Genomic DNA, 26,079 nt, shown 5'->3' on the forward strand with positions numbered 1-26,079 from the left:
AAGGTATTCCGTGATCCCATTACATGTACTCTTTGATAAAGTGCGGAGTGACGTGCGAAACGCGTAAGAGTTAGTCTTTTTGCTACTTTGTGCCAATAAAGCTTTTTGTATCCAGTGAGTAGTCCCGGTCTGCAGTTTTTCTTCTCAGGAGCAGTTGCACCGCCAGATCCACCCCTTCATCTTCTACCCAACTTGTAAGTACTCTGGCTGCATTCATACTATACGCCGGAGAGACTTCTCAAACACTTAAATTAGATGTGAAGAAAAAGTCACTCCCACTTACGAAAGAAAAAGTTACAGATTTAAGGGGTACCCTCACTTCTACGGTATCTATTCCATGTCTATATATTCATTCCTTTATATATATATATATATATATATTAAAAAAGTACCTACTTTTATATAGGCACTGCTTCCAAATGAGATCCAAGGAAGCTTTATGGACCAGTAGTACTACACAGGTTCTGCCTCCTCCCAACATATAACTTCTAATCGATCAGGGTGTATACAGATGTAACTGGCCTTGCTGTTCTCTCTTTTTGCGGTTTAACTGGGCAGTAGTTTGCGTAAACATTACTCTTGAACCCCATGGGAAATGCTTATATCCGGAGGCATAACTATGTATGTCGAGGTATCTGGGAAACAATGAAGCCTACTACATCTGTAGTTTAGAAAACAATTGGAAGATTTTTATGGACAATTTTATACTGGATTGTTTTTTTTTATTTTTTTTTTTAAACCCAAACAAAGTAAAGAAAGATCCCTCCATTTATTTTCTTGTACAAAACAGGGTCTGTCAGATAATGCATAACTGATGCTCATATTCCCGCAGCACTAAAGAACCTGTCAGCTTTAGGATTTTCCTCCAAAATCACATGGTTTGTAGATGCCAAAATGCCTCACAAAACCAACGATGGTATATAGGCAAGGGTAGAACTGCAGCAGAGATGGGGCAGTACATGAAATGTCAGACATCAACATAACCACAAGCATAATTTATTATTTGATATTCCTCAGTAGATCAAATTACATTTTTTTTATAGGTATTCTGTCTTTTCTGGTCAGTGTTTCTCAACCCTCCGAGAACCCCAGGCAGGCCAGAATTTAACAATCCAACAACAACAAAGCACACGTTTGCACTTATCTTATGTGAGAATAGCCGGTTATTCCTGGCTGGGATATCCTGAAGAGAGGTTTGAGAAACACTAGAGTGCAGCCTATAAACCCACATTATAAATACAAGTCAAATATTTATGTATGTACAGTCATATTTAGTTCTATTATAAATAATGAAAAGCCATCAAAATTCTCACCTTGGACAGAAGCAACTTGACACATTTGAGATGACCCTCGTAGCAAGCAGATAGAAGTGGTGTGATGCCATGCTTATCAGCAGCCTGTAAAATTAACAGCAGGTACCTTAATGAATGATGTGGCCACATTTGCATTGCTCTCATTTGAAGGCGCAGTTCCTTCTGCTCATTTATTTTTTTGCCTCGAACACCCCCCCCTGGTTTTCAAGACACGTACCGGGGGAAGGGGCGGCAGTTACATCCCGCCCAGGGGAAACAAAATAGCATTTACATCTCGTTACTTGGGCCAAGCTGTCATGTCATAAAAAATAATAACGACAAAACATGGCTATGGGTCACTAACAGAAAGCAGTGACAGCATCTCCTGGGGCAGCCTGTAAAGCAGAATTGCCACCTAAACAACTACACTGTTCTATCCTATTGCCAAAGTAAACAGGACTATTGAAAACAATGCCATACATGACCATGTGCAGCACGCTCACGGACTTTAGGATCGAAACGTCGATCTTTGAATAAACTTGAACTAAGTCCCTGAGAGTGCTGCACCCTTCATCTTTGCACTGCAGTCAGTATATGTATGATGTGGAGACACTCTGGGTTTTGCAAGGACACATGGCGGTATAGAGCAAGTTTTTCGCATGAATATACTACCTCAATGTAGTAAAGTAATACGAGTTGATTTTGACTGTACATGTGTGAGCAGGATACATAGAACCCACTGCGATTAGTATAGTCAGTGGCACTGCTACTTTAAGGCATTCTAAAAAGTACACAGCATTAGCGGGCAAGGAACAGAATTAAATCAGGTTGTTATCGTTGCATACATTGATATCAGCTCCTTTTGAAAGAAGAAACTCCAGTACTTCATCCTGTCCACAGTCTGCTGCGTAGTGAAGAGGTTTACGTCCACCTTCCAGCATCCGATTTACATCCACACCCTACGAACAAAGCAAAATATATATATATATTAGTAAGATCATTAGGGGAAAAGGCATCACACAGTGGAAGGTTATTATACACATTTTCCCAACCAATGACCCCTGCATTCACTTCTGTGTGGGGAACCGCCAAGGGCGATATTGATAGACCACAGGGGACGATTGGAGAACAGAACAAGAACAGAGACTTTTCAAAGTTTCCCAACAATCTATTGGGAAACAAAAATAAGATGTGCCTGAATTATTTGCACACGATTTTAAATGAAAAAATAAAATAAAAATATTGCTTCAAAAAATAAAAATAAAAAAAAAGAGAGAAGGGGAGGACACAGAGCATGGGAATGATTACCTAATCCTGTGTGTGCCAGAGGGGCCACAGCACCAGAGTACAATGGCCCCTCTGGCACTTGTGACTGCTGTAAGACTGCATTCTGGAACGTGATCCACCTTTTAAAAAAAGAAAAAAAAGAAGACGACATACGTTCCACAGAGCACCCGCAAGGTTACTCTGAGGCACCAATGGGTTTCACGGCACCCTGGCGGAGAACCACTGAACAAGATGTACAGTAGTTATGTCATAGGGACCCTGGACACAGTCCAAGTAGCTATATAAAACTAAATCAAAAAGTGTTAAAGCAGCAATCCTCCCCAAATGGATATCGTTTTTAATCTTGCCTGAATGGGGGTCTCCTGGAGCCGATTAGGGGAAGCACCGATTCCCAAAATATGGCCGCTGGACTAAAAACATGGCCGCGGGGTCATCAATAGAGCAACATCTCCCAATGAGGTCACAGCTTTTCTATTGTCCGTCAGGCTCAGCTCTGACCCCACTGCTATTTTGTGTTCGGCAGGAACATGCGTTTGCTGGTGTGTGTAATTTGTTTTGTTTTACACTATTGCAATTTTTGAAACCATGCCAAAAACACCAACTCTGCCTTCACCTACTGGAAGATATGCCAGTTGATTGTAAATACAGATTATGATGTAGAAACCTGAGACTAGTATTGTTACAGAGTTTCATTTCTGGCGTTTACCTCAAGTGTTGGCGATTCCCTTAGGAAACTCCCTAATCGCCATTTGTTTTGTTACACAGGATTGGGATTGGGGGGTTCTCCAAAGCTAAACCGCTCTACTTTCGGCTCCAGGTAGACTCGGATTCTGAGATACTTACCAGTAAAGTTACCTGTATTACTTTTGTAAAAAAAAATTGAAAGGAGATTTAAACAGCCATATAATAGGAAGCCACAATTGATGTTAGCCATTTTGTTTCCCCGAGAAAGTTTTAAAACTGTATATTCACTGGTAAGTCTGTCAGAAACCAGTGTCCCAAAGCTAAAAGTGGCGGTGTTTAGATATGGGAGGGGGGGGGGGGGGGTTAAAACAACTTTTAACTTAAAAATGGAATACAAAGTACTGTAGAATGATCATTCTTGCAGTTTTGTTTAACAAAACAACTAACTGTTTTCAAATGTAATCTTGCAAATCTAACCCCAACCACCACTGAATAATACAATGCGGTACATAAAATGTGTGAAAACTTGCATTAGAAGGGCCATACCCAACGGGTGAAACAGGAAGACAGCAATGCAAAGGATTCAATGAACAGGTACAAATCAGCTACTGGAACAAAAAAATAACCACCACCAGTGGCTGAACATCCAATTTCTTATTACTGCTAAATTGTATACTTATTTAATATTACTAATGTAATACATTGCAGAACATAAAAATCTAAATGGGAGCGGCAATCTCCAATTTACAAGTAAGATTATTTCACGTGTTAGGTTTATATAGTACCAAAAGTGTAAGTGATACTTTATCATTTAAAAAACAAACAGTAATGGTATAAATAGTGTGTTTAACCTTTGGTAGGTTAAGGAACCCTATAATTATATTGTGAAATTCTGCGGAACCCTAACCCTCTAATAAGAGTGTCCGAGATCAAGATGCATTGTAAATTCTTCTTCTATTATTTTTCAATTGATCTGAAAATTACAGGCAACTCTTCAGGGATACCCGGGGAACCTAGGAACCCATATTGACACTGGTATAGTGGTTCAGAAGTGGCCAAACAGCATGCGCTCCAGAAATGGGTGCAATTATTATGACAGAAATCCCAGCACGGCAAACCTTATTCAGTAAGAGGTATAAGAGGACAAATACAGACATTAGGATTATATGCAAGTATTTATATTAAGGGAATTTGTGTGAAGGAGCAATAGCTTCAACAGAGCAACCCCGTGCAGAACAGCAAGAGCATTAAATACGAGCTCAATGCACAGTTGGTACCAGACTAGAATAGAATGTAGATCAGGTTTGTTTTACACATTATATTTCTCCTTTATGTAAATTTGTAATTATTAGCTGATAAGTGGAGTTTGCATTGCATATGAAATTACTGTATTATGCAGGAGTTATCATCACTGGTCCACACTTTAAGGAAAAAACAAACAAAGTGCAGTCGTGCGTTACTAGTAAAGGGCAAGAGGCTGTGTGCTAGAAGATAAACTTTGGGACCTGGGAGAACAAATATATATATATATATATACTACATTTTGCAATTTCAAATTAAAAGGGCAAGAACTCAATCTTTTGGCAGAAATCAGCTACATTTAAAATTTGAACTTTTCTTGAAAGCAGAAAATCTGTGATTTAAAAAAAAAAAAAGAAGAAGCTTTAGAACAATACTGTGTCCCCTGGAGCTGAACTGTGGCACTTTCCGGTTTCCAAGATGTTTGCAGTTCTACTTCAGTTCTACTTCTCGAACAGAAACACCTGTCTGGTGGACACTATATGGCCGTAGGGGGTCATCTGATACAAAGCCACAACTTTATCAGTGGTAAATTGCTAGATACATGTATACATACGTAAATATGGGCATGTATGCAACAGCTTTATTTCAGTCGATTGGATCAAGCAAATTCCCTTTAGAACCAGGGCAGTCACCTAAGGCACGTTCTATAGCGCCGAGTGCGCGCACGGAATTGTAGTTGGCTGACATTAGTCAGCCTTTCTATACAAGGGCCGCGCGCGCACGGCAGGGAGAGGGGAGCCAACAGACAGCGGCGAGGATGAGGAAAATCATCTTTTCGCGCCGCTGCCTGCGCTCAAATGTGTGTGTGTGTGCGTGTGTGTGTGTGTGTGTGTGTGTATATATATATATATATGTATGTATGTGTGTGTGTATGTATGTATGTATGTATGTATGTGTGCGTCTGCACAAGTCTAAAATTCTCTTTTTACCAATGTTTTTTTTTTTAATAAATAAAACACACACACACGCTGTATATAACAACCCTAAGGCTGCAGCCCCGCTGGCTCTGACCGCGCTAATGCTTGAGAGCGGTGACGTCACCAGCTGTCCAAGCATGAGTGCCGGGTGTCCTGGCTATTTTGCAAGCGCGTGCGGGGGGCCGTTGCCGGTAAGTTGAGCGCGCTTGAAAGTTACATTTGTTTACTCAAGCGCCAAGCTTGAGTGAGCATGCCCCGGGTGAGCGGGGACTTACACAGATTTAGGCCTCGGCCATGTTACTTGCTTGCTGGCGGAAGCGCGCTCCCGCTCAGCACTGAGCCCCTACAGCCGCAATTAGAGCGGCTTTAGTAGGGGCTCACCTGCGCTTACGCGCGCTTGCGGAAGCGCAGGTCTTGGGGGAATTTAAAATTCCCCCGCTTGCCGGCGAGACAGGCCGGTCACGTGAGCGGTTCGCCCAATGAGGGCGAACCAGCTCCGTGACGTCACTGGCCCGCCCCCGGCCAGTGACGCGACCGCCCCCGGACCGCCCCCTGACGGCTGCTGAGAGCGCTTGCGGTAAGGAACCGCAAGGCCAGGGAAAGCACCCGCTTTCCCTGCGCCTCAGCGCGCCTCAGCACGCCAGCAGGGACCGTGGACTCGGCCTTATGCAAGTAAAAGCAGCAAGCACCGCAGTCAGCGCCAGCAGGGCCGCAGTCTTAGGCCTCAGACATAGTGCACTGAGCGTCGCTGAGCAGTGCTCTCGCTTGCTGACGCTCACGCTACCAGGAGCTTTTTGCTGTCCTGACAGAGGAGACAGCAAGCGCGCTTGGGAGGCGGGTATCACTGTGTGTGTGTGTGTGTGTGTGTCACTTGATAGCTGTCAGAGTGTGTGTGTGTGTGTGTGTGTGTGTGTCACTTTGAAGTGTTCTGTGTGTTTGTGTGTCACTGGGGAACGTGTGTGTGTGTATATTATATAATATTTTAAAAATTAAAAAAATAAAGACATGTGGTGAGAATAAATTATTTATTAACATTGTGCAACTTTGATAAATATATTCACACACATACACACACACACACACACATACACACACACACACATACATACATGCATACATGCATACATGCATACACACATATGCACACACAGACAGACACACACACACACACACACACACACACACACACACACACACACACACGGCACATATTCACACACACACACAGACACACAGACACACACACAGACACACACAGACACACACACACACAGACACACACACACAAACAGGAGGCAGGGACCGGAGCAGAAGGTGGGCAGGGACCGGAGCAGAAGGGGGGCAGGAACGGGAGCAGAAGGGGGGCAGGGACCGGAGCAGAAGGGGGGCAGGGACCTGAGCAGAAGGGGGGCAGGGACCGGAGCAGAAGCGGGGCAGGGACCGGAGCAGAAGGGAGACAGCGATCGGGGCATCACCCTCTCCTCCCCCCCCCTCCTACACACACACACACACACACAACGCCTTCTGTCTGGTAATGGCTGCTCTGTAGGGAACCGGCTGCAGCCCCATTGGATGGGAGCGGTCACGTGACCGCTCCTCCGCTTCCCCGAGCACCAAATATCAGTTTGGCGCTCGGGGAAGAGTTTCTCCTCCTCAGCGCGCATGAGCAGGGAGAAACTATAGCCGCGCTGATAGCAGATGCAGGGGCGTTCTGCATCTGTTCAGCGCGGCTCAGCCCGCCTCAGTGCTCTATGGCCCGGGCCTTAGGTGGCAATACAGGGACTTTAAAAAAAAATTTAAATGCTCATTTTTACTTCAAACCAGCACAGCACTAATCATGGCTATTGGCACATCCTTAAAACAAGGTTTTAAAAACCTGTTGGCTGAGCTTAATATTTAGAGAACAGTAAGACATCTTGTGACGGTGGGGGCCAGAGACCAGTAGATTAAAGGGTAAGCCTGGTATCTGGCCCTATCCGTCTGATCGCTCATGTGGCTAGCACTTGTGTTAAACCCAGTAATGTATGTGAGTAAACTGCAAGCACAAACATGTGTTTTAAAGCATAGCCCATGTCTTTGGACATGCAGGGCTGAAAAACCCTTTGTTCAGCCCACGTCTGGAGAAATGGCTATTGCTGGGACTCGAGGGGGCGGGGCATGTAGTCAAGTCCTGGTTAATGGTGACTGTGGGCTGGGCCGTCATTCACATCAGACCGAGTCATCAATCTCCACAGGAGGTATCCAGCTGAAACTGGACCCTGAGGTTTTATAGGCCCAACTGACTCAGGTCTCAGTGGTGTTTGAGTTTCCCACAGCCCTGATTGGCCTATGTAGCTCGCTCTGCGATTGGCCAACAGAGCATTCGTGCTGTGATTGGTTTCCATTAATTCTCCATGATTTCCTATGGAGATGGAAATGTAGGAAAGGGGCGGCTGATCTCATTTCCAGAGATCTCTCCTGGGCTGGCGTGCAGATAGACTAAGCGGTAGGCTCCGAGGACGTGCCAGAGACACCTGAAGTCGAGGCTGCTTGTACAGAGAGCGGGAGATTTGAACTTGCATTTCTCCAACTTTGTACAGATGTGGAAGCTGCTGCGGAAAAGTCAGACACCTAATCGATTCGGATTCCCTCTGTGTTGTGCTGAAGTTTGAGAGTATAACTCTGTTGTGATTTTGTGCTGTGTCTGGTGGCTGTGGCCGAAATAAACACCCATTTATTTGATCTCTCCCTGTTCTGTCTGGTGCTTGAACCTGTGAAAGTCCTGGTCTCCCATGACAGATCTTTTAATAAATTGTAATTAAATATTATAAACAGGTGGGCCCAGCTTTAAAAACCAAATCTCTCTAAACTGGCCGGTCAATATTTTTGTTGGTACATTAATGTTTTACACCTTCAAATAGCATGTCAGACAGGGAGCAAAATAGCAGTTTGCCACCTGCAAATGACAGGCCAATTGTGGTCACTGGCAGGCTAAATTGACTTGCTGCCTCCCAGTTAATGTCTGGCCAATGAGGCCCCCCCCCCCCCCCCATAGATCACACCCTTCTTGGAAAGGGTTTCTCCAATTCTTATGAAAATAAACTGGTGTGCAATGCCTTAAAAAGTGTATGGATTGAAACATTAAACCAAAATAAACTTCCAGTTATTTTATTTACTTAAAGCAATACAATATTGTAAAGCTGGAAAGGAGGTTTAAATTGAATTAGGAACTTGACTGTTTTAATACCTTCTGACTGGGTAGCAGTTCTAGTGTGCAAGTAAAAATCATTCATCTAGACCAGGGGTGGGCAACCTACTTTTCAATGTAGCCACAGGTGTGGCGAATTAGAAGTGAAAATAGCCACACCATGTAAAAATTGAGGTATTATGTTGCGCATGTGAAAACAAGTTTATAAATTCCCAGGCCCGTTCTATAGTGTGTGCGCACGTGCGTGCACGTGACACATGCTTTTTGTGTGTATGCTGTGAGCGAGTGAGATACAGTGTGCGCGCACGTATATATATATATATATATATATATATATATATATATATATATATATATAACAGTGTTCGACAAATCACCCAAAAATCTACTCGCCCAACCAAAAAATCTACTCGCCACCTAGTCCCGCCCCCAACTCCGCCCCTAGTCCCGCCCCCAACTCCGCCCCTAGTCCCTCCCCCAACCCCGCTTTAAAATAAAATATATAAATAAAATACATTTAATAAATTCCTAGTCAGAACAACACAGGGAGAGGGGGAGGGTGACACAGGGAGAGGGGGAGGGTGACACAGGGAGAGGGGGAGGGTGACACAGGGAGAGGGGGAGGGTGACACAAGGAGAGGGGGAGGGTGACACAGGGAGAGGGGGAGGGTGACACAGGGAGAGGGGGAGGGTGACACAGGGAGAGGGGGAGGGTGACACAGGGAGAGGGGGAGGGTGACACAGGGAGAGGGGGAGGGTGACACAGGGAGAGGGGGAGGGTGACACAGGGAGAGGGTGGGTGACACAGGGAGAGGGAGGGTGACACAGGGAGAGGGGGGGTGACACAGGGAGAGGGGGAGGGTGACAGGGAGAGGGGGAGGGTGACACAGGGAGAGGGGGAGGGTGACACAGGGAGAGGGGGAGGGTGACACAGGGAGAGGGGGAGGGTGACACAGGGAGAGGGTGGGTGACACAGGGAGAGGGTGGGTGACACAGGGAGAGGGTGGGTGACACAGGGAGAGGGTGGGTGACACAGGGAGAGGGTGGGTGACCCAGGGAGAGGGTGGGTGACCCAGGGAGAGGGTGGGTGACCCAGGGAGAGGGTGGGTGACCCAGGGAGAGGGTGGGTGACCCAGGGAGAGGGTGGGTGACCCAGGGAGAGGGTGGGTGACCCAGGGAGAGGGTGGGTGACACAGGGAGAGGGTGGGTGACACAGGGAGAGGGTGGGTGACACAGGGAGAGGGTGGGTGACACAGGGAGAGGGTGGGTGACACAGGGAGAGGGTGGGTGACACAGGGAGAGGGTGGGTGACACAGGGAGAGGGTGGGTGACACAGGGAGAGGGTGACAGAGGGAGATGGTGGGTGACACAGGGAGAGGGAGGGTGATACAGGGAGAGGGAGAGAGGGTGACAGGGAGATGGTGGGTGACACAGGGAGAGGGAGGGTGACACAGGGAGAGGGAGGGTGACACAGGGAGAGGGAGGGTGACACAGGGAGAGGGAGGGTGATACAGGGAGAGGGAGAGAGGGTGACAGGGAGATGGTGGGTGACACAGGGAGAGGGAGGGTGACACAGGGAGAGGGAGGGTGACACAGGGAGAGGGAGGGTGACACAGGGAGAGGGAGGGTGACACAGGGAGAGGGAGGGTGACACAGGGAGAGGGAGGGTGACACAGGGAGAGGGAGAGAGGGTGACACACTCACAGACACTCACATTCACTCAGACACACTCACTCAGACAAACTCACAATCACAGTCTGTCACTCACACACACACACACTCACCCGTAAGGCAGGGGGCCTCCGCACGGCAGGAGGGCCTCTGCAAGGGGCCGCGCCCCCTCCAGAGTGGGACGCCGACGCTGGTAGATGTAGAAGGGCCGGTAGGGGATTTCCCCTGCTTAGACCAGGGAGAGGCTCCGGTTAGGGGATTTCCCCTGCTTAGAGCAGGGAGAGGCTCCGGTGAGGGGATTTCCCCTGCTTAGAGCAGGGAGAAGAGCCAGTTAGAGGATTTCCCCTGCTAACAACTGAGCTGGCCATCAGGGGTTTCCTTAACAGCTGACAGATCGGCAGACTGTCCGTAGAGGCGGCACACCGACGCCGCGTGGGGTGAGGGGGGGGGGGGGGTCACGGAGGCCGGGAGAGATTGGTGTGAGGGTGGGGGGTTGTTGATGGCCCGATGCGAGGGGGGGGCGGATGGCCCGGTGCGAGGGGGGGGCGGGTGGCCCGGTGTGAGGGGGGGGGGGGATGGCCCTATGGGAGGGGTGACAGATGGCCCTGCAGGGGCCTGAGGCAGACAGGCATGGAAGCAGCTGGCTGCCGGAAGGGGGAGGAGTAGAAGCGCTGAGGAGGGAGGCCACTGCTCAGAGAGCCGGAGGCGGGGTAATCTCCCCCAACAACATGAACCCGCCTCCGGCTTTTTTTTTTTTTTTTCTCCAGTGCGAGCGCAGTAAAAACAGCAGCGCGAGCGCGGGAAATTTTAAAAATTTAAAAAAAACACAAAAAAAATCTACTCGCCACCTAGTACCAAACGTGTGCTGCTTGGGCCAATATTTACTCGCCCGGGGGTTAAATCTACCCGCCCCGGGCGAGTAAATGTATATAATTGTCGAAGTGTGTGTGTGTGTGTGTGTGTGTGTGTGTGTGTGTGTGTGTGTGTGTGTGTGTGTGTGTGTGTGTGTGTGTGTGTGTGTGTGTGTGTGTGTGTGTGTGTGTGTGTGTGTGTGTGTGTGTGTGTGTGTCAAATACGTTTGAAATAAATAAATTAATACTTTAATAAATTATTTATTAACATTGTGTATACACACACACACACACACACACACACACACACACACACACACACACACGCGGCGGTAGCAGCGCAAAATCTTTCTTTTCCTCATCTTCCCCCGTCGGCTGGTTACACGCTCACTGGCGTGCGGCACCATTATAGAAAGGCTGACTAACCTCAGCCAACTATAACTGCCGTGCGCAGCAAGCGCACGCACTATAGAACGACCCTCAGACCGCAAACTCCCTCATCCTCTCACCCCCCATCATCCTCCTCTCACGCCGCCACCACCACTACCATCATCATCATCTCCGCACCCCAATCATCATCATCTCATTTAATCCCCCCTCATCTCCCCCAGCACCCTTGTCCTGCCCCCAGCACCCTTGTCCTGCCCCCAGCACCCTTGTCCTGCCCCCAGCACCCTTGTCCTGCCCCCAGCACCCTTGTCCTGCCCCCAGCACCCTTGTCCTGCCCCCAGCCCCTTTCAGAAGTCCCCCTCATCATCAGTCCCCCTCCTCCATTCCTACCAGATCGTGGCACAGAGGCGATGGAGGCAGTGGTGGCGGGAGGGGGGGAGGAGGAAAGCGCAGCAGCACGTCAACTTCAGCTGGAGCCGGCTCGGAGGGGAGCGCGTTAGCGCGTCAACTTCTGAAGCCGGCTCGGAGGGGAGGGAGCGCACGCATTCGGAGCCCTGGAGCGGGCACGCGCGTTACGTGCTGTAGCGCGTGCGCACGGCACGCATGTGCTGAAGCGCTGGGGGTGAGGGAGGGGAGCGCGTCACACCGCTGGAGCGCGCTCCTTCCCTACCAGGGGAGGAGAAAGGAGGGGGCACACAAGAATTCCTGGCGGCCCTATTCGCCACAAGTGGCGAATGGCGACAGGGTTGCCCACCCTGGATCTAGACCAAGAGTGGCCAACTCCAGTTTTCAAAGGGCCACCTACAGGTTAGGTTTAAAAGATATCCCTGCTTGAGCACAGGTGGCCCAATCAGTGGTTCAGTCTTAAGACACCTGTGTTGAAGCAGGGATATCCCGATAGCCTGACCTGTTGGTGACTTGAGGACTTGAGTTGGCCACTCCTGATTTAGAAAGTAATATGTTGCCATAAGAGCAGTAGTGCTGAGCTAAACAACCATCAAATCATCAAAACCCAATAACCTTGCTTACACAAAAAAAAGTATTAAAAAAAAAAAAAACATACACCACAACAATGAACCCCCCTACCCCCCCCTCAATACTTGAAGTCACGTTGCCACTGAAAAAGCTGAAGAAATGCCACCTTGCATGCAGATTCATGCCGTCTACTATCCTAAAGTCAAATCCATCGTGCCACAAACTACTAAATAAAATGAAGAACTGCACTTTTAGATGCTGCTTCAGCAATTCAGAGAAACAGATTCGGGTCCAGGCTTACCATGCATCTGTATCTATTGTTTGCATTAGGACCTCTCTGGAACGCCATTATGTTTTTCAAACACGCGCAAATTTATGCAAACCAAGCTGTGTTTGTAAATCATTGTTAGAAACGAAATCACCAGTACTGGGGCGGGGGGGAAACTGCATCCAAATATTCATGAGCAAGTGCGGGGTGGAGGAAATCGCTACCACTATCATTTCAGAAAAAGATGTTCATAGATGGTCATTTGAATTTTTAAAATCACTGAAGCATTTTTCTGCCTAAATAGTGCCTAATGGAAGCAGTATGCCACAATTGGATGCCCATATGTTCAGAGGTAGGCTTTTGGGCCTGTACTGGAAAGCGCTTCCTAAATTTAACCCAGGCTGGCCTGAAAACTCTGTGTAATACGGCAGGCATATTCTTATAGGGGGTTCATGTTAAAATGGATTAGAAGCAAAAGGTGACATTGTGCACTCATTTGCATGTCAGTTCCCAGAATCCCTAGCAGCAGTGTAAGCATTTTTATGCCAAGAGATAATGGGTAAAGGCAGGGTTGCAGACCGGTAAATGTGCTCACAAGTGGTACATTTAACAAATACACTTTTTAAAGGTATTTAAAAAAAAAAAACTGTAAAACCTACATTTCTCAATATATTATGAGGCTATGTCAATATCTAATAAAAACGTGCACTCTTCCTTTTATTCACACCAGAAAAGATCTGTGGAACAGGGTCTCCCTTTTCCAGCTACTCTTATTACCATTGTTTGCACTTTCATTTACATTGTATTGTCATTATGTAAACCACATACACGGTTGGCGCGCACTAAAATTATACATACAAGATATGTCAGATGCATTGTAATTTCTAAGAAGCATAGCAAGTACTGGGACAATTAGCCGCAGACATTTACCGGCAGGGTTTAGGCTTTTAGGATTTGGGGTTACAGTCACAGGTTGCAGTTACCGGCATTTCCCAAATTGGCCGGGAATACCCCAGACTCCCTGGGAGGCAAACGAACTTGGTGGCCAAACAGCCGCAGCTCAATGTCCTGAACCCGCATAGCACGGCTACACTGTAATGTACAAGGAGATGAAACAGAAGTAATATGCTCAATATTGCCAATGTTTAATTGCTGTACAGACAAGATCCATTTTTCCGTTAAACTTGCTCTGCTTCTCTTACGAGAGGCCAGATACTGGTACTATGGACACAGGAACTGAATGCTCTATTGGGTATATGCATTTCTCTGCTCTCTACGCGGTTTAGAAACTGGCCCTACGGATCTAGCAATTAGATTTACAATTTAATTTTCCTAATTACAGAATGAAAGCTAAACAATTAGTCCTCAAGAGTAGTTTGTCCTAACTACGGAGACATTTTGCACGATTTTATAGCGGAAGAACTATTTTGTGAAACACACGGTCTTACAAGTGACAAAAATGTCACCAGAGCAATTTTATAGAGCCATTCAGGCCATTATATTTACAAACTCAGCAAGCAATTCTGACAACAGAACAGCACGTCACAGGCCCATATCGCACTCTTTGCAGGTTTATGAAAAGTATTGAGCGTGTTCAGACCTTTAGCTCCTATCCTGGTGCAAGCAATATACAGTACCCTTCCATTTGCCAACACTAAAAAAAAAGCCCAGTAATACAAATCCAAAACATAAAATATTTGAGTGCATATAAAGTATTGACCACAACAAAAAGATTGAAACCGTAATTTAAAAGAGGGAGGAGGTTTGGTTAAATAAGCCATTATTTGTTGATTTATAAGTAAGAGGGTATATTATCCACCAGACTACTGAAGTCTATTCTATATAAAAATATATATATTTTTTAAATCAGCAATTTTAAAGAAAGGCTGTTTGGCAATGTAAAACAATTTAGTTTTAAACCAATGCAACCTGCTGGCAAACAAAATGTTTTGTCCTTGAAAAATAATGCCCGTTAGCAAAGCTGGAACTAATGCAGAGGTAGATGAGAATTTTGTTTATTATGTAGCCAAGTCCCTTTGGGCTACTAATTCTCTGGCCCCTCTAGCACTGCAAGTCCCAGTAAAGAGTGGGCAGTGTTGGGAACAAATCCTGCAGGGCCTGGTTGTATTGTGTGTATTACCCAATAAAGTTCAGGAGTAGCCTGGTATTACAAGGGGGGCCATGACTGATAGGCAGCTGGCTTACAAGCCACTCCCCTGGGAAGGAGGGGGTTTCCCTCTAGAGGTTAGAGTAAGGGTTCTGGGAGCGAGTTCTGTGCTGCCCTCCCTGCAATGAGGACACAGAAGTAAGCCTCTCCTGGACAGGAGTGGGCTGAGGCCTTGCCCTTTTAGGGGGTAAGGTATGCTGAGGAGGGGTGCGCAGGGCCTCAAGCCCAGGGTACTGCCTTCAGGGAATGGAACCTGTACTGATATGATGTGCCTAATAAAGTCCAGTTATATTGTCTCTGGTGTGATTGATGTCTGGAGTGTGAACAACCTAAAAATGAGTTGCCCGAGGTTCATTATGGCTGCACCAGGATCCTCCTGGGCTGGAGGCGCTGCGCTGACTGAAGAACCATCCCTAATAGCCTGTCCTGATGCCTCCCTATGCCATTGCGGAGATCTCAGGCCTACTATTCTACCAAACAGGTATGCACCAGCACACACCGGTAGCTACATGATCTCACTTAGGGTGGGGGGGAAAGGTGCTTAAATTATAAAGGATATTTTCCCTGAAAGGCCAGGAGTAAATGGACACCTAATGGTGAACTGTAGTAGAGAATCCTACAGGTTTAAGCAAGAAGAAATAAGATAGAGCTGAGAACATGAGTACTTGAATGAAAACCCCACTGTCATTGGTCTGTTTGTTTTTTGGGGGCTGTACGTGACCGGCGTGCCATCACATAGCACACTGAAGGGGGTGGGGGGTGGTGCACTCCTTCACAACCGGGCACCGTTACACAGCAGACTTGGGAGGTGGCATGCGTCTCCGGCACTGAACAGGTTAAAGTAGCAATCCTCTTTCTTAGGCTGGAATTATAGTAAGCGCTTGCGCATGACATTGGAGCGTGCACGTTGCGCAAGCGTTGTGCATATAGGCCAATTGATGATGTGCGTGATTAGGAGGTGTGGTCACTATGTCACATGGGTAGTTTTTTCCTGCCTCACTGTGATTGGCTCGCAATGTCACGTGGCACGGGCAGCCACTCAAAAAGACAAATTTCTTTGTCTTTCCACAAAACTCCCACGCCAACGCTCTGCCGTGCGTGTCAGCACTAGATACCGGTCTCCCTATGAAAGCGTATTTGTCATTGACGTGCTTACTATAATACAGACCTTAGACCCAGGGGGTCCTCCACAGCTGAACCACTAAACAGTTGCATTTTTTTTTGTAGTTCGCAAGCAGAAATAGAACAGAGAACAAAAATGCAGAACTACAAAGCTGCATTTTTCACAGTTGATTTTGAGTTTCCATTCTTTTATGTTTACTGCAAATAGATAAATGTTCCCTTGTGTATAGGTTTAAAAGCAAAACAGTGGCTGCTATGGGTTATAAATGACATGCCCACACCTATTTTTTACTTCCAATCCGTTCAATGTAGTGTATAGCCTGTAAATGGTTCGTGGAAAAAAAAAAAAAAAAACTGGACACTTAATTCTGCATTGTTGATTGTGGTCATCTTATTTCTCTTCACCTCAACACGAGTCGCATGGCCTGGGGCAAACTGCTGGATTTGATTGCCCTTATACACGCTATCCAGTTGAACGACTGCATTATCCTGATACCGGTCAGAGAACGTATTGAAAATATGCCAGTAGTCTTCATAGTAGGTAACAGGGTTAAAAAAAAAATATATCCACTTGCTCCACTGTTTTAAAGTCATAGCATCTTTGTCCTACAACAGGGATGGGCAACCTATTTTTCAATGTAGCCACAGGTGTGGCGAATTAGAAGTGAAAATAGTCACACCATGTAAAAATTGAGGTATGTTGCGCATGCGAAAATTTTAAAACACACTGTTTGAACAAGTTTATTCAAAACATGAACAGTTTGACTACTCAGTTACAACTGCGTCAGATGCAAATTATGAAAACACACACAGCCACACAAAGTCGGTGGGGTGGTATGCTATTTAGATATTCTCAGACTCCCTCCCCCCCAAATCCATGATCAGGGGCACAGCCAGGACGTTGCTGGGTACATAAAGATACAAGCAGCCACACCCAGCCCTACACACCCACCCACTGTGAGTCAAGCAGGTTATATGTTCATTACAAAGAGAATTAATACACCCAAATTCAAAAATACAAATCAGTGCACTGTTACAGAACAGTTTAAAATACACACCTTTGCTGTGAACTTGAAGCAGGGCAACCAGTTAGTAGTGAAGCAGCAGGAGGACGACGACAGCCAGAGAGGAGTCAGGACTCAAAAGGAGCGTGGCGCCGCAATGGAGGATCGAGTATAGCAGTGCATACAAGGAACACTTCCGGGTTGGGGGTACTTTGAGTGCTCAGGCGCGTGTGCACTACACGCTCCCCCACAGGCGTCCTATGCCTGCTTCCCGGCCCCTGCTTCATTCACAAACTGCGGCGTGCCTGCCGGAGTCATGCTGTGGGGACTCGTGCTTGAGAAACAATCAAGTTACTCAATCCGCCACACTTTGACTGCCAGTTCACCATCAAGTGACAAATGGCGACAGGGTTGCCCACCCATGTCCTACAAGATAACGGTGGCCGATTAGAGAGAATGTGCTTCTGCTCCTCCTCAAAATGTCCTTTAATTTTGCCTCTATACGCCATGCTCCAGGTTTGTACTGTGCTCTCTCGTTGGCCTTGTGTCTCTAGTCTTTGTCAAGTTGTTGTTCCCAATACACCACTACAGCCACGTCTGGGTAGCCATGTAAGGGAAGGTAAAAGTGGGCATAGGTGGATTTTCTTTAGTCTGCATGCTTAGCCACAGGACAGCTTAAAAATGATTAAATACCATTAAAGAGATATTGCACCAAGGGGAAACCTTGGTTGGGAGACAAGATTTTATTGTCATGTATGGGACAAATTACCCTCCTTACTATGAGGAAGGGAGAGATCCAAATAGAAATAGCCTAAGCTATTTCTATTTGGATCTCTCCCTTCATCTATTCAAGCCAGGGAGCGCGCCTGGCGGGAGTCGTCGCAGCGGACAGCGAGGAGTTTAAAAGAAAGTTCTTCAACATGATTGTACTTTAGTTCTAAGCCAGTTGTTTTGCCTGCTTACTCCCTACACATCTGGTGTGGATTGACAGCGTCGGTAGTTCTGCTCTTGCGGGACACCCGCAACTGTCTCCCTCCTTTGTGAGTGGGGTTTGGCTTACATATATACTCTCATACCTCCACGATCACACACAGGGTGGATGCAACTCTGCGCTACACGTTTATGGACTCATATGTAGCAGCAGCGGAGATCATATGTGTAAACATTGAACTGAACTATCACTGTATTGTTTGTGTGGTCTTGAGCACCGGATTCTGGATTTGCATTAATCCTACCCATCAATTGAGAGGAAGCAGAGTTTGTGTATTCCTATCCTAACCCATGTGTTGGATCTCACAGCCCATCACTGAAAGTAGGGGCAATGAGTCATGCATTTCTGGGTTTAGCCGTTTTCACAAGGGATTGAGGACAAAAAAAATAAATAATAAGTTGGGATGGGGAAGCCTCTCTCATCAAGAGATAGTAGGTCAGCATTGAGAACATGGGAAGTTAGTGTTGTCCTTGTTGGCTAGTTTCCAATTCCCACCCTCATTACCTAGAAAAGGGGCTGCCAATCTCCATTCCACAGATCATTCCTGAACTGGCGTGGAGATGGAATAAATGGTATTCTCTAAGGTTGTGCCAGAGACACCCAAGATGAGGCTGCGTGCTTTTCTGAAGCAGGAAATGTAAACTTGCCTGCTTGAAGCCAGTGCTGCCTGGAGTTCCCGATCCCCCACAGAAGTGGAAGCAGCGGCGGGCAAGCCATTTCGATGGCACCTGTTAGGATTCCCTATTTGGTGCGAGTATAAGCCCTGTTGGTGGTATTGTGTTGCGTCTGCTGGCTCTGGCCGAAATAAACACCCATTTTTTTGATCTATGTCCTGCCTGGTGCTTGATCTCATGAAAGAACCCTGGGTCTTCCATGGCAATCCCCACAAAGGCCTACTTGCCGGGGATCCATGTGGCTACATAGTTCTTGTTCTAAAGCCAATTCATCTGCCATGTCTCCAGCGTGGCCCAGCCCTGCGGCCAGTTCCACTCATGAGCTAATCGAAAATACTCATTGACTCTGGAAGCTGAGCAGCCAATTTCCACCATCGAGCGCTTAATGACCGCTTGTAGCAGTGCATCCAGCATGGAGATCATCCACCCCAGCAGGTCACATTCTGGTTGTAAGGAGTTTACCCACTAAGAATGTAATTGTACTCCACCTTCTGCAGATTGCAATTCAGCAGCTGGATGGCCCATGTCTGCAGCAGCTTTCCCCAGTTTCCCCCAATTTGGGTCTGCTGCACCACCACGGAACAGAGGTGCTTTATGCAGTTGTTCAATATTTATCTTTAAAATGCCCAAAGTCACATCCCTACTCATGTCACTGGTTGCTTTGGCCTGTGCTCTCAGCTGTTCGTGAGACACGAGGTTGTCAAGTCGCACAACGGTGGTACAGCCAAAACCCATGTTGTTGCATGTAATCTGCAGCTTGGAGAGCATGTTCCAGATGATGCAGGGAACCGGACGAAGATGGGCCGAAGTGCAGAGACTGTTATTCAAGGGGGAGATCCAGGATTGGGTGGTATCAAAATTCTCACCACGATAACGATATATATTGCGATAAATTTATTATAATAAGTCTGATAATGTTCTAGTAAATCTAAAAGTGTGTTCTCAAAATAAATAAATTTCCTTTAGTTACTAGAACAGACAGACTTTCATTCCCAAACCCTTTCCATGTCTGCACTTCTTACCTACTCTGCTCCCATCAACCTCATTCATCTACCCCTCTCACCCAAGATACTCCCTCCATTTATAAAATGTTAATATATTAGACAGATTTTTCAAAAATAAAGAATGGTCAAAAAATAAATAAATCTATTTTAATTAATTTTATACATTTTCATAGAGGGCGAGATGGAGAAGTGCAGGCATGGTAGGGGGCCGGGTGTTAAGGGAAGCATGGAGAGGGTGAGGAAGGGGTTATAAAAAACAAAACAAAAAAAATGAAGTGTGGAGTTCCTCCTACCTTTCATAACTGCCTCTGCTCTCACACACTGCCACAAGCTCCTCTCCCTCCGAGTCAGCAGCATTCAGAAGCAGGAAGAGAGGTGGACTCAGAGTGAGAAGCAGAGAAACAGAACAGCGCCAAAGCTGCTCAATGCACCGGCAACCCGAAATATATCGTTATAAGAGGTAAATCTCCCACATCGGTAACCTGGGAGATTCTGTTATCGTGATATATATCGGTATATCGCCAAACACTAGCAGATCTGTTGCTGGGAGAGCCAGTGTGTGATGCAGACATTGCAGGTGTGCCCGCAATGAGGAGCTTGCACTGACTCTTCCAGGACCACACTACAGATGAGGTAGATGAGATTGTTGTCCATATAACCCAGGAAGTGAGCTGCATCATACCCCATCTCTCACTGACAACATCAGTGACGGGCACCAACACTGGGGGGCTGCTGTCTGCTGCCTTCTCAGTTCCTCTCTTGGGGGAGGGGGTCTCCGAGATCCGATACCCACATCCGGGGTCATACATCTTTAATTGCCGGTGTACATGAAGTAAAAAGTAATTTTAAACCTTTTGGGTGCTTCAGTGCCATAGCAGAATTTGTCTCCAGCTTTAATTAAAGTTTTAATTTGCATTACAAGAGTCCCTTGTCTTGCCATTTTGAGAGCTATTCTGAACAGACGTATCCAGGGACCTCAGAGCTATAGTAATCGCTTGACGCAATATGGTTTTGGCATGTGTCACTGAAGAGGTTAAAAAAAGAAAATGCTGCTTTTTAAATAGTAATGTCAGGTCATGAAAATAAGTTAATACAGAGAAAAGTTTTTACTATTAACATTCGTGATGTAGCCATTCAAAACCCAATGCAAGTTTTAGTATGCACTACATATTAGAATCTCTCTATAAGTGGTTGGCAAAGTAAAAAAAAAAAAAAAAAAAAAAAAAAGTGGGGGGAGAGGGGGAAAAAACAAATCAAAGTATACAGGCATACCCCACATTAACGTACACAATGAGACCGGAGCATGTATGTAAAGCGAAAATGTACTTAAAGTGAAGCACTACTTTTTTCCCACTTATCGATGCATGTACTGTACTGCAATCGTCATATACATGCATAACTGATATAATTAAGGCATTTGTAACAGGCTCTATAGTCTCCCCGCTTGCGCACAGCTTCGGTACAGGTAGGGAGCCGGTATTGCTGATCAGGACGTGCTGACAAGCGCATGCGCGAGCTGCCGTTTGCCTATTGGGTGATATGTCCTTACTCGCGAGTGTACTTAAAGTGAGTGTCCTTAAACCGGGGTATGCCTGTACAAAACTCACAGAAAATAAATAATTCTACAATGTAAAGTCTGGTACGCCCACCGATTATTTTTCCCCCCATTTATTTAAGAATGCTTTCCCTCCACTAGACTGGCAAAAAACAAAAACAAATCTATATTAAAAACCGGGAATATTTTTAACGTAGGAGAAATTTTCATCGAGGCAGACAACTAAATAAACCCACATTATGAAGTGAAAGTTCATGAACAATGAAGACAGGGAAGTATCAGTCAAAACCCCAAGCTTGTGGGCAGTTGGCGCCCGCCTTGTGTTAACCTGTGGTAGTCATTATTGGAAGTATGTATTAAACCTCTAAACTAAGGGAACCGGAGAGTTCAACAAAAACGAAATATGAAGTAACCCAGTAGAGACACTTTAGTACAGGGGCGGCCAACTCCAGTCCTCAAGCGATACCAACAGGCCAGGTATTGGGGATATTGCTGCTTCAACACATGTGGCTCAGTCATTTTGATTGAACCACCTGTGCTGAAGCAGGGTTTTCCTAAAAACCTGACCTGTTGGTGGCCCATGATGACTGGACCTGGCCACCCTTGCTTTAGTGCAATATGCAGCGGTTCATATTTAACTAACATGATTAAAAATCGAAGCCATTTGGACCAATTCATGAAACTTTGATAACTGCGTTTGTGCAAAAAACGTGAATTCTGCACCGAAACACTTTGCTTGGTATTCATTAAATAATTTTCTCATGTCCACACAGTGAAAATGGCATTTTAGGTTCAGATTTGATTCTGGCATGGTACTGTACGCAAATAAAGTCTTGCAAAATTACGCAACATATGAGATTGTGTTTGCAAGTAGGAGACTCTTTTTCAATGTATTGCGTCAAATACAACCCACATGTAGCAATATTGCTACATGGATAATTCATAATGAAAACATTGAAAACTAATCATTATCGTGTCAAATCGTATTTTGTTTTTGGCAGATTTTGCATGGCAAAGCGTGCCATTTAATGAATAGACGCTATTCAATTTTAGTACTTTGTTTATTTAAACAAGTATTTACATATGGATTATAAGTAGTTTTGCTAAAACTTGTTGTCCATGTTTAATAAAATATGAAATACACACACGAATATCACTTGTGAGCACATTCACATGTCTGCACCCCTGCCTTTCAACCATTATCACCTAGCATACAGTGCTCCCACTGCAGCAAGGGATTCTGGGAAATGACATGCAAATGAGAATCATGAGATCAGTGTATCTCGAAAGCTCGCACAAATAAAAGCATTTCGTAAGCCACAGAACGGTATCGTCTATTTATTTTTTGATTATTGAAGCTCGGCTAACATGGTGTGTATATATATATATATATATATATATATATATATATATATATATATATATATAGATATATATAGCAACTGCTTTACTGTGGAGGGTTTTAGTCACTTTTTTTACCCACCATAACCTTAATAGTCGTGGTAATATATATATATATATTTATATATTTTCGACAAACCTATACATCTGCACGCCCCGGGCGAGTGGCCTATTGGCCGAAGCAGCACTTTTTTTTTTTTTTTTAAATTTCCGCCGCTCGCGACGGAGAAAAAAAAAAAAAAAAAAAGCCGGAGGCGGGTTCATGTTGAGGGAGATTACCCCGCCTCCGGCTCTCTGAGCAGTGCCTTCCCTCCTCACCCACCTCTCAGCAATACTTTCCCTCCTCTCATCAGCGCTTTCTCTCCTCCCCCTTCCGGCAGCCAGCCCCTTCTGCGCCTTTGTCTGCCACAGGCCCCTGCAGGGCCATCCGCGCCCCCCCCCCACATCAATCGGGCCATCTACTGCCGGCCCCATCATGTTGGGTCAGAGCGTCCGCAGGTTCACCACCTCCGTCATCCGCAGGTCTTACTATGGGGAGGGCCCAGCCCAGGTAACGGTGTGCCCTGGGGGGGAGGCGGGACATCACCGCAGCTCATGCTCTTCCCATGTTCCAGGTGCAGTGAGGCCCAGGGCGGCCCTGTCTCATGTGTGGAGGCTGGGAGGCCTCACGATGTCACTGGGGAGGCCGCAGCCTTGTCTCTGTGTGGGGGTTGGGAGGCCTCGCTGGGGGGTTCCCGGGGGGCTGCGCTGATGTAACGCGGAGAAAACACGCTGCAGTTACCCACCCACTCCACCCGACTAGTCACACACTCACCCACCCGACTAGTCACACACTCACCCACCCGACTAGTCACACACTCAATTCTTAGTAGCAATTTACACCTTTTTTAAAAGTGGGGGCGGGGCTAGGGGCGGGACTAATGGCAGACTGGGGGCGGGGCTAGGTGGCGAGTAGATTTTTGGGTGATTTGTCGCTATAGATAGATAGGACTATTATGTCATCATTAGCGAGAGAGATAAAACCAAGTATCTGATCAGAACGAATAGTAAACTTAAAGAAAAATAAGTGTTAATTTTGCAAAGGATACAAAAATAATTTTTTCTAAGCCAATTACTGTACATTGATAAAGTTGTTTAACTTGTTTGCCTGTTAACATAGAATTGTCCATTTAAAGCATAGTTCTTATGAACAACTAGCTGAGAGACCCGGCGTTGCCCGGGATGTAATGTTCCCGTTCCTCTCTCTCCTCCCCCCTCTCTCTGTTTGTTCCCCATTCACATCAATCCAGTCCCCCCCCTCCCTCCCTCCTTTACAGCTTCATGTAGCGTGTGTGCGTCAGTCACTGTGTGTTTGCTCGCGCGTCAGTGAGTCTGAGGCAGAAACACAAACACACACAGACTGACTGACTGACGCACACACAGTCAGTGTGTGCCTCAGTCAGTGTGTGCGTGCGTCAGTCAGGCTTTGTGTGCGCGTCAGTCAGTGTGTGCGTGCGTGCGGCAGTCAGTCAGTGTGTGCGCGCGGGGCGTCAAAGGCAGGGGGGGGCGTCAAAGGCAGGGGGGGGGCGTCAAAGGGAGGGGGGGGGCGTCAAAGGGAGAGGGGGGGGCGTCAAAGGGAGAGGGGGGGCGTCAAAGGGAGGGGGGGGGGCGTCAAAGGGAGGGGGGGGCGTCAAAGGGAGGGGGGGGGCGTCAAAGGGAGGGGGGGGCGCCTCAAAGGCATGGATTCCTCCCCCTGCATTTCCTGCAGTGGACAGGAGGGGGGGGGGCAGTGGACAGGAGGGGGGGGGGCAGTGGACAGGAGGGGGGGGGCAGTGGACAGGAGGAGGGGGGCAGTGGACAGGAGGGGGGGGGCAGTGGACAGGAGGGGGGGGGCAGTGGACAGGAGGGGGGGGGCAGTGGACAGGAGGGGGGGGGCAGTGGACAGGAGGGGGGGGGCAGTGGACAGGAGGGGGGGGCAGTGGACAGGAGGGAGGGGGCAGTGGACAGGAGGGAGGGGGCAGTGGACAGGAGGGGGGGGCAGTGGACAGGAGGGGGGGGGGCAGTGGACAGGAGGGGGGGGGCAGTGGACAGGAGGGGGGGGGCAGTGGACAGGAGGGGGGGGGGCAGTGGACAGGAGGGGGGGGCAGTGGACAGGAGGGGGGGGGCAGTGGACAGGAGGGGGGGGCAGTGGACAGGAGGGGGGGCAGTGGACAGGAGAGGGGGGGCAGTGGACAGGAGGGGGGGGGCAGTGGACAGGAGGGGGGGGCAGTGGACAGGAGGGGGGCAGTGGACAGGAGGGGGGGGCAGTGGACAGGAGGGGGGGGGCAGTGGACAGGAGGGGGGGGGCAGTGGACAGGAGGGGGGGGGCAGTGGACAGGAGGGAGGGGGCAGTGGACAGGAGGGGGGGGGCAGTGGACAGGAGGGGGGGGCAGTGGACAGGAGGGGGGGCAGTGGACAGGAGGGGGGGCAGTGGACAGGAGGGGGGGCAGTGGACAGGAGGGGGGGGCAGTGGACAGGAGGGGGGGGCAGTGGACAGGAGGGGGGGGGCAGTGGACAGGAGGGGGGGGGGCAGTGGCCAGGAGGGGGGGGCAGTGGACAGGAGGGGGGACAGGAGGAGGGACGCAGTGGACAGGAGGGGGGACGCAGTGGACAGGAGGGGGGACGCAGTGGACAGGAGGGGGGGGCAGTGGACAGGAGGGGGGGGCAGTGGATAGGAGGGGGGGGCAGTGGACAGTGACACACACACACACACACACACCCCTCAGTTGATGCGCCCTTTCTCAGTTCCGTTTGGCGCCGGAGGTGGGGAGCGACACCTACCTGTACTTCCGGGCGCCGCCACCGTCTGACTCGGCGCCGCGAGGGAGGAAGGGGGTCCGCCATCTTACGCGCCGCGTGGCAGCTGCGGGAAGCGAGGTGATTTGGAGCGGGGAGGGGTGATTTGGAGCGGGGAGAGGTGATTTGGAGCGGGGAGAGGTGATTTGGAGCGGGGAAGAGGTGATGCCGCTGGGGAGGGGGAAGAGGTGATGCCGCTGGGGAGGGGGAAGAGGTGATGCCGCTGGGGAGGGGGAAGAGGTGATGCCGCTGGGGAGGGGGAAGAGGTGATGCCGCTGGGGAGGGGGAAGAGGTGATGCCGCTGGGGAGGGGGAAGAGGTGATGCCGCTGGGGAGGGGGAAGAGGTGATGCCGCTGGGGAGGGGGGAGAGGTGATGCCGCTGGGGAGGGGGAAGAGGTGATGCCGCTGGGGAGGGGGAAGAGGTGATGCCGCTGGGGAGGGGGAAGAGGTGATGCCGCTGGAGAGGGGGAAGAGGTGATGCCGCTGGGGAGGGGGAAGAGGTGATGCCGCTGGGGAGGGGGAA

At 48.1% G+C, this 26,079-nt stretch overlaps 1 protein-coding gene across 1 annotated transcript in view; it reads right to left on the reverse strand.

The window, feature by feature from the left end:
• MTPN (myotrophin) overlaps positions 1–26,079 on the reverse strand; it is a 75,905-nt gene that overhangs the window by 42,128 nt on the left and 7,698 nt on the right. Inside the window, exons 2-3 of the mRNA XM_075602587.1 lie at positions 2,138–2,251; positions 1,314–1,397 (exon numbers count right to left, since the gene is read on the reverse strand). Coding sequence (XP_075458702.1) covers positions 1,314–1,397; positions 2,138–2,251 — 198 coding nt within the window. The remainder of the gene's footprint in view (positions 1–1,313; positions 1,398–2,137; positions 2,252–26,079) is intronic.

This window comes from Ascaphus truei, chromosome 5 (genome assembly GCF_040206685.1).
Source record: "Ascaphus truei isolate aAscTru1 chromosome 5, aAscTru1.hap1, whole genome shotgun sequence".
Lineage (NCBI taxonomy): Eukaryota > Metazoa > Chordata > Amphibia > Anura > Ascaphidae > Ascaphus > Ascaphus truei.